General features: G+C 38.8%; 1 protein-coding gene across 1 annotated transcript; it reads left to right on the plus strand.

The window, feature by feature from the left end:
• Window positions 1–5473: 5473 nt before the first annotated feature.
• LOC119028699 (urokinase-type plasminogen activator-like) lies at window positions 5474–13904 on the plus strand. The gene is made up of 10 exons (XM_037114948.1): window positions 5474–5601; window positions 5840–5993; window positions 6177–6309; window positions 6457–6684; window positions 6785–6934; window positions 11407–11539; window positions 11703–11865; window positions 12060–12192; window positions 12448–12672; window positions 12778–13904. Exons 1-10 carry the CDS (start codon window positions 5544–5546, stop codon window positions 12949–12951), a joined length of 1551 nt encoding a protein of 516 aa, XP_036970843.1. The 5' UTR covers window positions 5474–5543; the 3' UTR covers window positions 12952–13904.
• Window positions 13905–14599: the final 695 nt, after the last annotated feature.

Here is a 14599-nt window from a genome sequence, read left to right on the forward strand (position 1 = left end):
CAGTGTGGATCTTGCATATGTGGCAAGCGAAATGGAAAGCGTGCTTAGCATAACAACAGGATCTGTTGGGGAACAGAGGTTGGTCAAAAGTCAATTATCTTGTGGGGAAAGAGAAATTAGATCTTCACTTATTCAACTCTACATTCTTGTGACGAGACCAAAATGGGCCGACGTGCAGGTCCTGCGAGAACATGCTGTTTACTTTAGTAATTTTAAGTGGGTTCATACAATTTCCTCTTCTTTGACAGGTCCTCTTCAGAGACCTGATGAACAGCACAGCTGAGACACGAGAGCCTTTAGTTGCTGGTGTCACTTTTCTGGCAAAAAAATAGAATAAAAAAATTAGGCCTAATTGTTTCGTTGGGAAAGCTCCATTCTTCAACAAAATGAAAAGGGGGTAAAAGAGGAAAATTCCCACCCTCTTATTCTACCGCTTTAAATCTGATACATCTAAATATGAATCCCATGTCTAAAGCGGATAGACACCATATGTTTTTTGGATTGAAAGGGGCTCAGGCAGAACAGAAAAACACCCTTAGAGCTGACATAATTTATGTCGTTCGAAGCGCAGTCAAATTATTTGTCTCTTTTTTCTCTCCTTTTTGCTCGCCATGTTACTTGAGTAGAGGCTCGATTTTGGCAAGAGGTCACCAGTGGTTTTCTTAAGTAGTTACATATAGTCGTTAACCCTCTAACTATTCATATTTTCAAGGTTCAGGTCAATATTGTGACTGGTCGCTTACACAACCATATTGGCCAACAGGAAATGAATCGAGTGCTCCTGATGTAGTTTGTTGGTGGTGGAGGCCCAGAGAAGACGCTTGTGATAAAGACAAACAGAGCATGTCTTCGTAAGTGCTGCAGATCTGCTGCCTGAGGGTAACTGCACAGTCTTGACAGAAAGCTGTCAAACAGGCAGAAGCCACATAAAATAATTTGAGTTTGAATCATCAGATGTAATCTACTGAGGATTTGGTCAGTGTGGTAGCACTGAATGTCACAGGAGAAGCCAAAGTGTGCATCAGAAGTCAGTGAGTGAGTCTGTGGTGGAACAGCAGACTTTCTTAAATTCCTGTTCTTATGTGTCAAGCACACACGTGATTGTCTTTCACAGGCTGTACACATAAACGTATTTAACTTTGCCATGGAGACACTTTGATAGACAAACACATTTTCCTGTGTTCACAACAGTACTGTAACACGTTTGCATGAAATACGACTAACACACAATCAGTACCTTCAAAATGTGAACTTGTGACACTTAAGTCGTATCAGATGCAGATTTTAAGACATTAGATTTGCAGACATTTGTCATTTTCAGAGCTGGAGTTCAAAAATAGGTGACCCTATGAAAAATGCTTGTACATTACAAATCACTGTCATCAGGGTTTTACAGCTACGTTAAGATTAAATGAAGTTGTAGAGGGAAATCAAGCTTTGGGAAACTTGTACTGTGTCAGTCAGGTAAAAGCTGCATTTCAATTATCAAAATAACATCTTAATGCTACACCCACTTTATTGGACATTTTCATTGTGCAGTCTCTATCAAAGTTAATATGAACAGCACATATCAAGCTGTAATTGTGTATAAACAGTCAAAGCCTGACTTGGAGGAAAAATCTTTTATTGAAATCACAGGTGCACCAAAGAATGTTTTTTATTCTCTCTCTTCTTATAGACTCACTCTGGGATCTGTCTGTCGGTGCAGCATTACCTTTCCAGCTGTCGAACGGCAGCTCAGAAAACCTCAATACCAATGCATGATTTATTTTTTATAGTGGCTCAAAATCAGAGGCGGAAAGTGTGATAACAAACCTTTAGGAGATATTTAGGATATGCTCACAATTCTTGCAATATCACAGCTAGAAGCAGGTCTTGATTAGGTATTAAGAAATGAGTTAAAAACTCATCGTAAAGAGTATTTCAGTGGTTTTATATGTTATTGATGAGCAGATTTATCTGCTTCGATTGAAGGATGTATTGAATATGGCTTATGCATCAGCAAAAAAGAGGATTTGGCTGCATGTGCAATCTCTTCATCTTTTGTCAGAACATTTTCATGACTGAATCAGAATCTTATAACCACATGTTTAGGTTTGTTCTGTAGCTTCCTGTTCAGTGGAGAAGAGATGACTATCAGCATTAAGATAACAACAGAGATAGCAGTACGTCATAGACCTGATGGGATCTTGGAAAATTTCACAATGCTGTTGTAGATTTCAGATGTTGATATTCAAATCAAACTTCAACATTTGTAGTGCTGCCTGAATTATGTCTGTTGCATAAAACAATATATTGTAGTTGGCTGTTAGTGCTGTTCCGATTCTTTGATGCAATATTTCCCTATTTGAGTCACAGTCACAGAAAATCAATCAGCAAAATAATGTGTCAAAACGAAGTATCATTTTGATTCAGCAGAGAACAGTGGGTCTATGTATAGCACATATCTCTGCACAGTCCTTGAGATGTGTCATAAATGTCAGGAAATACATTTTCTCTTCTAACTCAAAGTGCTTACCGGCGAAGAAATAAGGAAATATATTTATGGATTGCATGTGCCGATTTTTTGTCAATTTTTTTTAAGTATTGTATTGGTGTTAATGTTGAAACTCCTGTATTGTGGCCACTCTACCATGTAACATTTAAACATTTTTTATGATTTTAAGAATCACTAAATAACTAATATCTGATTAAATTATGATATGAATTTAAAATGCTCCTTTGTTGGACTAAGAAAAGGCTGTTTGATCCTCAGTGTTCTGTTTGAATCATATTAAGCAACTGGGGAAGCAATAGCATAAAAAAAAGATCAGCAATACTGGTGTGGATGTGTGTGTGTGTGTGTGTGTGTGTGTGTGTGTGTGTGTGTGTGTGTGTGTGTGTGTGTGTGTGTGTTTCTTACGCTCATCTGGGACCAGTCTTATTTCTCCTGACAGTGGTGATGTCCTCTCATCACATAGGCTGAACTACAGTCTTGGAATCCGTTCTTATGGACAAGAAGTGCTTCTCTATGGAGGCTAACACATCCAGAGCGCAGGGCCACAATACACTTGGTAAGCCTGCAGTAAGAACGAGCATACAAGGGATGCACGCTCGCTGGAAATACTCACACACGTACACATGATGATGGCGAATGAACTTAGCTAACTTAGCTAACTTAGCTAAACCAAGTGGGTTGTCAGTGGTGGTCCACAAAAGTGATGGAGCCCGAGCAGAGAAACCCTAGCAGACTTTTTTTTTTTTACCGTAAAGTCTGACGTGAGCTTAAAGTAAACTGACTCTATGAACGTATTTGTGCAAAAAAGATCATTTGTGAGACGCAGCACAGACATGAGTCAGCCACTATCAGGGTAATTGTTGAACACAGTCAATGGCAACGGCTCTCAGGCTGTAAACCTCTGTTACCATATGTGATTCCGTTAAGCTGACGGTTTGATCTATCACGACGATGCTAGGAATGTCTGTTCCTCTGTCTGTTGGCTTTTATCGTTGCCATTTTCCTTTCTTCATAATAAACATGTAATTTGCACTGTGATTGATGGTTTTTTAGTGGCGGTTATTACATTCCCTCTTTCCTTGTTGCTGTGTCCAATCACTAAACCAGCCAGTCCTCTCGGCCCCGCGGTCCCCATAAAAGTGACGGGCTAGCTAAAGGCCCTGTTTCTTACCGAGCAAGTTCCTCTCTGCATCTCCGTCTGTAATTCCCATTACTGCCCTGGACTCCAGGAGCTCACGTCCTAAAAACCTGTTCACTCTTTCGCTTCACATCTTCCCCCCACCTCCTCTTCTGTTCCCCTCTCCCTCAACACATGAAAACTCTATTGTGCATCATTCAAAACAATTACAATAAAGTTTGTGACTAACATATAAGAGGGACATACTTGAGTCTAGACTGGGGAAGTGATGTAACAGACATATCTGTCCTCTGTGGTCAGCAGGCTGCATACTTTCAGGCTTGACTACACTGCAAACAAAAAAAAGGGGGCAACAGGTCATAGTCTGCCGTTTCTCAAATCTCGTATCTTTTAAACAACTCTTTGTATCTTGTCCTCATCATCTCTCATTGGTTTATACTGGTCGATATCTCACAAGTGTATTTATCTCTATTCTTACCAAACTGAAACAGACAGGCCACAAGCTTATACATCTGAATAAGTAGATGTTACAAATACATTTTTCAGATCAGCAAATCATGAAGTGGCTCCCTGCTTAAAAGTAAAAGTGTGACGGATATATTCCTTTACTACCTTTAATGCCGGTTCATTCTGCCGACTGATCTCTTTTTCCCTCCAACAGAATCCTAATGACTTCTTCTTTCCTCTGGTAGCTCAGGGGTCACATTTCACTCAAAGTTCCACCAACCACACGTTCAAACAAATCCTATTTTTATGCACTGTCTTATGACGTGATAACATCAGAATAATGTTACCTTTGGGGCTGTGTGACAGACATAGAGGCTCCTCTGAGAAAGCCGCGGCTTCAAACACTGAATGCCAGTAGAGGTTCTTCAAGGCCGTGTGAGTGTTACCACAGAGGAATCAGTGGAGAAATTATGGCGCATCATATCGCAAGCTCGCTACACCGGTCTTGATTTAAGCTCCAGCTTGGGCACCATTTGATTCAATTACATGTTAACTTGCGGTCATGGACACAGTTAAGAGATGACTTCTCATGTGATGTAAATTTATTGAAACGGGAATCCAGGCCAGATATTTGTGAAACAAAGAGTCTCCAGTAAAGAAGCATCACTGTCAGTGTTTGTGTCATGGCTGCACATTCTTACCACAGACATATTATCATTCCAGCACACATATAATGTTACATATTATATATAGTGTATGAAAGATATAGACCAGATAGTTCCATATTAGAAGCCTGGCTGATTATTAAGGCCAATATGATGATTGTGATTTTTTATTTATTTTTTTGTCAGATAGGTAATTAAATAAACTAATTTAAAAAAGTGCTACTTTGGCACTGACACAACTTCCTCTCACGCAATGTTTTCCACCCAAACACCATCTGACTGGGAATGCATAACAATTTGCAGCTTATAAACAATAAAGCAACATGAATCTGCAAAGTAGCTGGCATTGTTTTTAAAAAGTCATAGTTGAGTCAAAGTAAAGATATTGTATTTAATTAGTTACTGTAGGTAAAGTGAATGTCACTCACGCAAATAACACTTGAGTAAAAGTCTTACATGCTTTAGACCAGAACTTGAGTATGTTGTTTTTTCTATCACTGGTCGTTCAAACAAACATTTAGTATTTTTTACTGCAAATGTTTATCTGTTCTAAATACTGTTAAGTCTCTTTGATTTCTAGTCAGTCCTGCAAATCTATTTAATAAGATATTAAGACCTGTACTATGACTAGATCCATCCTCCTTATCAATTTGGTTCACACTCACATTATCTGCATATGCAAATGCGCACACACACACTTCCTCCCCCGCATAATGCAAGGAAGTATTTAAATACTGAAACTGTCAGTGAGCTGTGCCACTGCTCTTCAGTAGCTAAGCTCGTCTGTGACCTCACCATGTTCATCCACTGTGAGCTGATAATACTGAGTCTTGCACTGGCTCTTCATGGCAAGGGTAAGTAAAGTGGTGTTTCTTCATTTTATTTTGATTTATTTGGTACTACTGTAGATGAGAGAGAACATTCCACAATGTGGGACATTCAATTCACAAGGATGAATCTGTAGTTACCGGGTCTGTTTTGGCATGTCTGTTAAGGACATGATGAAAAAGAAGGGTCAGCGATGGTCAGTTTAGTTTTGTGACTATATAAATATGATATCATGGTATTTTCTTTATTCTTTTTTGTCCTCAGTTCATTCAGCAAGAATCATTGGAGGCCATGAGGCTGTGCCGCACAGCAGGCCATACATGGCGATTGTGATGGGGAAGGGCGGTACAAGAAATTTCTGCGATGGCTTCCTTCTGAATAAGAATTTTGTGATGACTGCAGCCCACTGCCAGGACAGGTCAGTTTAACACATTTGGTATCTGTTCACTGACAGTGATGGTGCTCGGAGTTCTAAGGCATCTGATTGAATTTTTCATATTAACAACCAACAGCAAAAATATTGATGATATTTTATTTTGTGAAAACTCTGTCACAAAGAAAAAAACAAAAAACAAAACACTTTTTTATTTTGTCATTTCAGATCCTATGAAGTTCTCCTAGGAGTTCACGATGTCCGTAAAAGTAATGATGCACAGCGAGTGTCAGTGGAACAAGCATTCCCACATGAAGGCTATAATGCAACTACCTATGAAAATGACATAATGCTTCTTAAGGTAAGAAAAACAGCCTTGCAGTGAATTATAATTGCTATTTTTGTGATTCACCATTTAGGTTTCTCATTATATTACTGTAAATGCTACATCTATTATATAACATTTAGTTTAATAGTTTTTTGTTTTTTTTCCCTCTCTGTCCTGAAGCTGAGCTCCGAGGCAACCTTCACCCAAAACGTGGAACCCATCGCTCTCGCAGAACGAAAAGGTGACTCTCTGCCAAAATCATGTCTCGTCTCTGGCTGGGGAAGAACATCAGAGAACGACCAATACATGTCTGACGTTCTCATGGAAGTCAACGTAACACTCATCAATGACGAGAGGTGTGAATCTGAAAACTTGTTCTGCTCTACGGGAAACAAAGGAACGGGTCAAGTACGTACATTTTTGTAACACTACACTGACAAACACACCCTAACAATGACAAATGATTCACTGTTGAAGCACTCACTGCATATTGTGTATGTACTTCCAGGGAGACTCTGGTGGTCCACTGGTCTGCGAGGATGGAAAGGCATACGGGGTGGTGTCCCACACCTACAGAGCAAAAGATGGACAGGTCTTCTATTCTTATGCTAAGATCCCTGACCACAAAAATTGGGTATATCTGACCATCAAAAATGCATGAAAATAAGAATAGCTAGACTGATCAAATCACATCATTTGAGTTTCACTGTATTACTGTAACATGTAGGAGCTGATAATTGAAATGCTAATATCCAATAGCAGTGATACTGTCTGACCAGTGGCTGGCTTTATACAGATTTAACAAGTGTTTTACTCTCTTGCTAGATATTTGAGTGTGATTTGGCACATTTAAGACAGGTGGATGCTTTAGCTTTTCTGCTGCATGACAACTTAACAATAATTTAATACCTGTCAATAAGTACTTCAGATTATAATCCAAATCTAGATCAAGTGCATGTAGCTTCTCTTAAGACTAAACTTCAATTTACAATCAGACCTTTAGATTCAATGCTATTTAATAGAAGTGATGTAGGCGATTTAAGGTACTGTCTGTCATCCTGCTCACACACGCCACATAATACACATTGAACACATTACTGCTTTTTGCATCAAGTTTGTTTTGTACCATTGTACCAACAATAAACTGCTGCTTGTCTCATCATGTTCTCTCAGTACCTGTTCCTGCCACAGTCTGAACTAAAAAAAATAAAGACAACACTGCCTCCTTGTGATGAAAGCTGACTGATGCAGCTAGAAGAGTTTGATGAATCAATTCTTACTGTCACAGCTGAAACTTCCCTCTAATTTAGAGGCTTTACACACTCAACCAAGTATCTTCCTGCGGTTCAACAGACCCTGTCAACGTATTTTTAGCAAGATATTTCCCTTCCCAATATTGTTTCCAGATAGGAAATGATGCTTTTGTGATTGCTTTGGCGTTAAATTGGCTTAGTCATTAAATAGCACCCACTTGCCTAATCATTACACCGAATGTAGACTAAATGTATTCCACATGATCAGGCAGCTCATTTATGTTGAAGGTTATTTGATATCCCAATCACTCCTCTTACTATCTTATACCTTAAGGTGGGAAAACAAGGATGTTGTGCTGTAACTTACATTACTTTGGACAGTTTACAATAATATTAAAGAAAACAGTGCTAGACTGCATGAGGTGTATGAACAAAAACTCATATTACACTTGTTTATTAGTTACATCTATTTATTCTAACTTTTGACTTCAAACAGACGCCATATTTTATTTATTGTGTGTTTAGATGTTTAGGTGTTTAGCTACCTTATTTACCTAATTAACAGTGTGAGATTTCTTATTTTATGAGCTTTATATTCCTGACACTGTTTGCATGGTCACATGCCAGAGATCTGCAGCACCAATGACCTGCCGAATTTCACAAAGCATCAGACCGCAGTACATCCAGGGTTCACAGTGGCTCATGGGCAGGAGCCTCAGAGCACTTCCTCACCTCAAATGTAATTTGCTATTTGGTAAGGGCAGGAAGAACCTCATACGGAAGGCCTGAGAAATCTTCTACGCCTCTCTGACTTTGAGTGTGAGCTAGGAGCATTAGGTCCCAAACATGGTCCACAGGTGCAGCATGTTAGAACTGTCACCTGTCGATTTCTTACTCTTACATCATATGAGTTGACACTGAGCTGGCTGGGAACCCACAGCAGGGGAGTGTTGGTGATGTATCCTATCTGACCATCAACCCCTAATGTACAAAGTAGGTGGGGCTAGCCTGATAGCATGCTAACGTAAATAGATATCCTTAAAACGTCAGGCATATGGCTTTGACGTAACGTATAAAAAAAAACTGTTACTCAGTTGTCAAAGATGTGAGATATGTGCTATACTGACAATACTACAGAATGTAATAGCCGACAAAGGGTAATAGCATAAATGAAAGCTACAAAAATGCTATAAATAAAAAGGGAAGTGCCACAATCATCATATGCACATGTCTCATATGTAGTTATTTACACATTACAAGAAGAATTTAAAACACAAAAGACTTGTACAAATGTGTAATATACAAATTACACATATATACACAGAATATTATGAAAAAAAACATAACATATATTTTTGTACATGTACACATTTTCCTCTGGGTATTTGTTATTTTATAATCTAGAATACTCTAATATCAATATATGACAGCATGGTCAAAACCACAGGGAAAAAAACTGACATGACTTTGGGGGAATAACATTTTTGATGTTTATTAGAAGATAAATACAGCTAAGCTTCCATACTGTGTGATAAGCACAACAGCATTTAAGGTGATCGGGTTGTGAGGAGGCGGACCTGCACTGCAGCAGTGTTTGTGTGCCAACTGGCTGTCAGAAAAGGGAGAGCAAGAGAGCACAGCTGGTATCAGTATCGATTCTGTTGAAATTGAGCATTGAAACAGTTTGTATTGATATTACAGCATCTTTTGAGAACACCTCTCTCTAGGTCAGGGGTGTCCTCAGAACTATGCTGTGGTCAGTCATTTCATATCCTGACACTTTGACTGCTCCAGCTAAAGGAATCCCTGACCTATACTGTACCATTACCTACAGTCGCCTTGAGCCCAGCAGAGGAGGTCATTAACACCTCGGTGCACAATGAAGCCACGAGGTCTCATCCAGACATGCCAACACTGAGTCTTACTCCTTAGGTTTCTCTCCAACACACGTTCTGACATATTTTATCACCATTCAGCCCTTCTCATCGGCCTCTGCTCCAGCCAGTCCCTTTACTGTTCACAACCCTTTTAACCCTCCACTCAAACCCATGATGAATTCATCCCTGTCTTACATTTGAATACTTTAAGGGTGTGTGTTTTGTGTGTGTGCCCTAGGAACATATTTCACTGAAAGTAAGCCCTCATAGAATGCGAGACATACAGGGGGCTTAACTGTTGCTTCACACCATAAAAAAAGGAAGTGGTTCACGATAGTAATCGATACTTCCTGATGATTAAAAACAAGATAAACACCGCAACACCATTTCACACGTACGTGTGCAACCAACACTTTGATTATCAAGAAAACAGAGTACGGGGGAATGAGGTTTCATTTAGTTTGAGAATTATTTTATATAAAGCTCAGCTATGCACATGACAAAAGTAGAACCATGTGTTTTAAACAATGTTTTACAGAATTAACTTCAGGGATTTTTGTAGATATATGTTTTTCTGAGTTCAGGTACCATATTTTTAAACAATACACTTGCTTGTCACCGTGTTCTCTCAGTAGGCGGACTACCTATAATATTAAGTCACCTTGCCCTCATACTGTACTTAAGTTGTAGTTTCAGTGGTAAATTTAGATTTGTTATAACAGAGCTCATAGCTATTGTGGGAGTATTTGGAGTGTTTTAACATTATAATACAGTAGAAAAACAACAACTTGTTTAACGTTTTATTACATTTCTATAGTTTTAATAATGACGTTTAACTATAGCTCCCCTACAGCACAGAATGTTCTCTGGCCTGTGACAGACCTCGAAAGCAAAACCTCAAAGGAGTGAAAAACAAGGAAGGATTTTCATAGCTCAAGAAATGGAAATAGTGACTGTAGTAATCTATACCCCCTGCTGACTGCGAACAAGATAAGCGATGCAGCACCATTTCAAACGGATGTGGTCAACAAACACCTTGAAACACGAGATACAGAGTACTCTGGAATCAGAGGCTACTTAACAATGTTTTTCCAGTGAATTAAAATGGACGACAGAATCCTCCTTTCTCAAACAGAATAGACTTTGACTGAAAAGCACCAAGAATGGAAGACTGAAAGTTTAAGCAGTGTAAAAAAAAGGGATGCAATAAAAATTTCAATGAATAAGAGGGGCTACTGTTAGATCACACAGAATCAGCGCATATACAGTAAGGCTAATAATCTCATGACTTGACAAAACTAGAATAATGTTTCTTTTGGGACTGTGTGACCTCGGGGAGCCCTTAGTCCAGTAGCTCTTGAAGCCCAGCAGGGAGATTTGTGTTAGCGGCTGGTTTGCTAAGTTCTACAAGCTCCCATGCCTTTTTTTTAGTTTAATAAATACATAAATAATCATTCTGTTAAATGCAACAATCACGGCCCCAATGTACATTAGTCCAAAAAGACTTCCCTGCATCACAGTTACTACTGACTGCTGCAAGGCGGTGCTTCTTGCTCCTGGGTCAGATGCTGAACAACAGTTGTTCACTTGTTCTGTGGCAGGGGATGAGCATAAACGTGGAAAAACAGGCTCAAGGGCTGTGTACGGTCATTGCTACCCATATCCAGCATTACTTCATGTCTCACATTTAAGAAGACCTAACATTGTCATCTTGAGTGTGAACACTGAACAAGGCTGACAAGCTCACTACTAGCTTTAGCAATATATCTGCCAGTCACGCACAATGACTGTCAAACAGGCAGGCAGGTGTGTTCATAGCCAGACAGGTTCAAATCCTTTCATATAAGTTGAATGAGATGATTCAATGTGCTATGAAAATCAAACTTGTATCATGCCCTGGAGTTGATAGAGATGTGGAGGTCTTTAAACCCACATCATTTGCATGAGCTGATGACATGCGCTGATGACTGAAAACACTTCCTTTTCTGCCTCATGCTTAGAAGCATATAAGAACTTATGTTGTCAGTGAGGTGCGCCACAGCTCTTCAGTAGCTGGACTGGAGTGCAACCTCACCATGTTCAGCCACTGTGAACTGGTGCTACTGATACTTGCACTGACTCTTGATCGCCAAGGTAAGTTTTGTTTTTTCACGGCGTTACTTTACTGTTTCACAGAAGTTATACCAGAATATTTGACATTCATTACTGTGAGACATGCAGTGTAAAAAGTTTTTACAGTTAGTTTCTTTGGTCTCTTTAGTTTAAAATGTGTATGATGCATCCATTTTTTTCTTAGTTCATACAGGGGAAATCATCGGAGGCAAAGAGGCTGTGCCACATAGCAGGCCATACATGGTGATTGTGGAGAAGCGAACTGAGAATAACTCAAAACCAAAAATGTGTGATGGCTTCCTTGTGAACGAAGAGTTTGTGTTGACTGCAGCCCATTGCAAGGCCGAGTGAGTTTAACTCATTTACGTTGATCTACTTGGAATAAGACAACTTAGACGCATGGCTTGAGACCTCAATTGAAAATACACCAACAGTTGATTCCCTAATTGTCAAATAACCCTATAAATAAATTGTATTCTATGAAAACAATGCTTTGAAAAACTCCTTGATAACCTTCTTGCGCTTAATTTAATCATTCCAGGTCCTACAAAGTCTGGCTGGGAGTTCACAATTACCATAACCAAAGTGGGGTAGAGAATGTGTCTGTGGAACAAGCATTTCCACATGAAAACTACAGTCAACTAACTTACCGCAATGACATAATGCTTCTCAAGGTAAAAGGAAGAAAAAGAAATATATTATTTGGTTTTGCTTTTTTTCCCCTATCTCTTTTGTTTTTCATTATTCCATTTCCAAATGCATTATTGAAAAAAAAAAAAAAAAAAAAAAAAAAAAAAAAAATAAATATATATATATATAAATATATATATATATATATATATATATATATATATATATATATATATATATATATATATAAATAAATTCATTTTATTTTATTTATTTATTTATCTATTTCTGTCCTCAAGTTGAGCTACAAGGTGAAGTTCAACAAAAATGTGAAAGGCATCGCTCTCGCAGACGAAGGTGACTCTCCGCCAAAATCATGTCTAGTCTCTGGCTGGGGAAAAACTTCTGAGAACAATGAATATGGGTCTGATGTTCTCATGGAAGTCAATGTAACACTCGTTGACGATGAGCAGTGTGCTGAGAGTAACTGGTACTGCTCTGTGGGAGAAACAGGGCCGGGCCAAGTATGTACAGTTTTGTAACATAACATGGACAAAACAAACATTGGTCAACAATGACAAATGATTCACTGTTGAAGCCCTCACTGCATATTCTGTATGTACCTCCAGGGAGACTCTGGTAGTCCACTGATCTGCGAGGGTGGAAAGGCATACGGGGTGGTGTCCTTCATGACCAAATCACAAGACTCGGATCCTACCTATGTCTTCACAAAGATTCCTGACTACAGAAGCTGGATCAATTCAACAATTGAACATCATAAAAAAAAAATGATGACTGACTGATGAAATCACAACATTTGAATTCATGTTGCATAACACATAAGCCGAACTGTTAATTTCCAGACTGAATCCATAGCAATTAGACATTCAGACCAAAGTTGGGTCTTTACAATGACATCACAAAGATAAAAAGATTTGTTTTATTTGGAAAGTTAAAACAACTGAAAATATGAATGTGAACATGATTTGGCTTGAAATCAGATATTAAAATGTAGATTTGATGGTGTTTATTAGGTTCAATATATGTTAAACTAGATGCTATTGCTCTGCTCTTAAATCCAACATTACTTTACACTTTGTGTATCTTCTTCTTGACTTGATCAAATGAGAACACAGGATCCTCTAAGTTTGTATCGTGGCATCTTTGTTAAATGATAAACTGCTGCTTGTCTCGCCATGTTCTCTCAGTGCCTCTGTTCATTCCTGCGCATGAATTAAAAATCAACACAAAAGACAACACTGCCTCCTTGTGATGATACTGTATTGATGCAGGTTCACTTTTCACTTCTTGAAACTTTCATCTACTCTTTTATAAGCTCTAAACTTGAAAGCAATGATAAGTATTATCACGTGTGTGGAGGAGAGACAGGGGTACATTAAACCTTTTTTTCCCCAAATAAAATAATAATGGTTTAAGTAGCTTTGTGTGTTTGGCATATTAATGTTCACAACAGGAAAAAGCCTTTCACATTTTGTTACTTTGCCTTTTGTGCCACCATCAGGCCATTTCCATTACTTACATGACTAACTAGTGGAGCAACATGGCCATATTTCAAGCATCAAAGGACCTGTCTCATGTTTTTTCACTCAGGAGGGCCCTCTGCATAGCCATTCTAATATAACATACTGAATATACGGTACCTCAAGAGTGAGAGTCATCCATATCCACACATCAGATTAGACAGCATGAGGCGAGAGATCCAGTCCCAGCGACGGAGCCCAGGTTGAAGTGACGGCAGAGGTCCAAGTTAGTAAATAAGGGTTCCATCAGGAAACTCACAGACTTGAGGCAGAGCAGCAGAAAATGGTTTCTCATAGTTGGTGGTGTGTCAAACAATGCACATTTTGTTACAGGGTTAAAGAATAGGTATTTGAGTGAGAGAGATGGGGGGGACTCTCTCCCTACAACCAGTCAGAACAACACAACATGACAGTTACTTGGTTACTGCTCACTGTCTCCCTTATAGTCCCGCACACAGGTCTAATTCATCTCCACAACTGTAGACTCACAGGTGGTGACATTGGATTTGGGGCGAAAAAATACATATATGAGGCAAATTGGTTCAACTTCTTTTTTTGCTCTGAATTAAATGTTTTATGGTCACGATTCATATTGTAGTTTACTGGCTTGGTTGCAGGCTTAAAACTCTTTGTATAAAGGATTTTATGAAGTGAGTGAACGAGTGAATGAATCAGAAATTCACTTCCGCCGTTAAAAAAGAGGGTTGTGACTGTTGAGCTTTATTCCTACTATTTTGTAATGTAGTGGATTGACAAATGTATTTAAGGGGATGTTGAACATTTATCCCACCAATGAACGAAGGTGTTTCCAGAAACTGTCGCAACCAAGCAGGATGAAAACTTTTCTCATTTCAGCATAGCTTCACATTAACAGTGCAAACACTACAACAACCTACTTAAGTTACATTAC

Source organism: Acanthopagrus latus, chromosome 11 (assembly GCF_904848185.1).
Source record: "Acanthopagrus latus isolate v.2019 chromosome 11, fAcaLat1.1, whole genome shotgun sequence".
NCBI lineage: Eukaryota > Metazoa > Chordata > Actinopteri > Spariformes > Sparidae > Acanthopagrus > Acanthopagrus latus.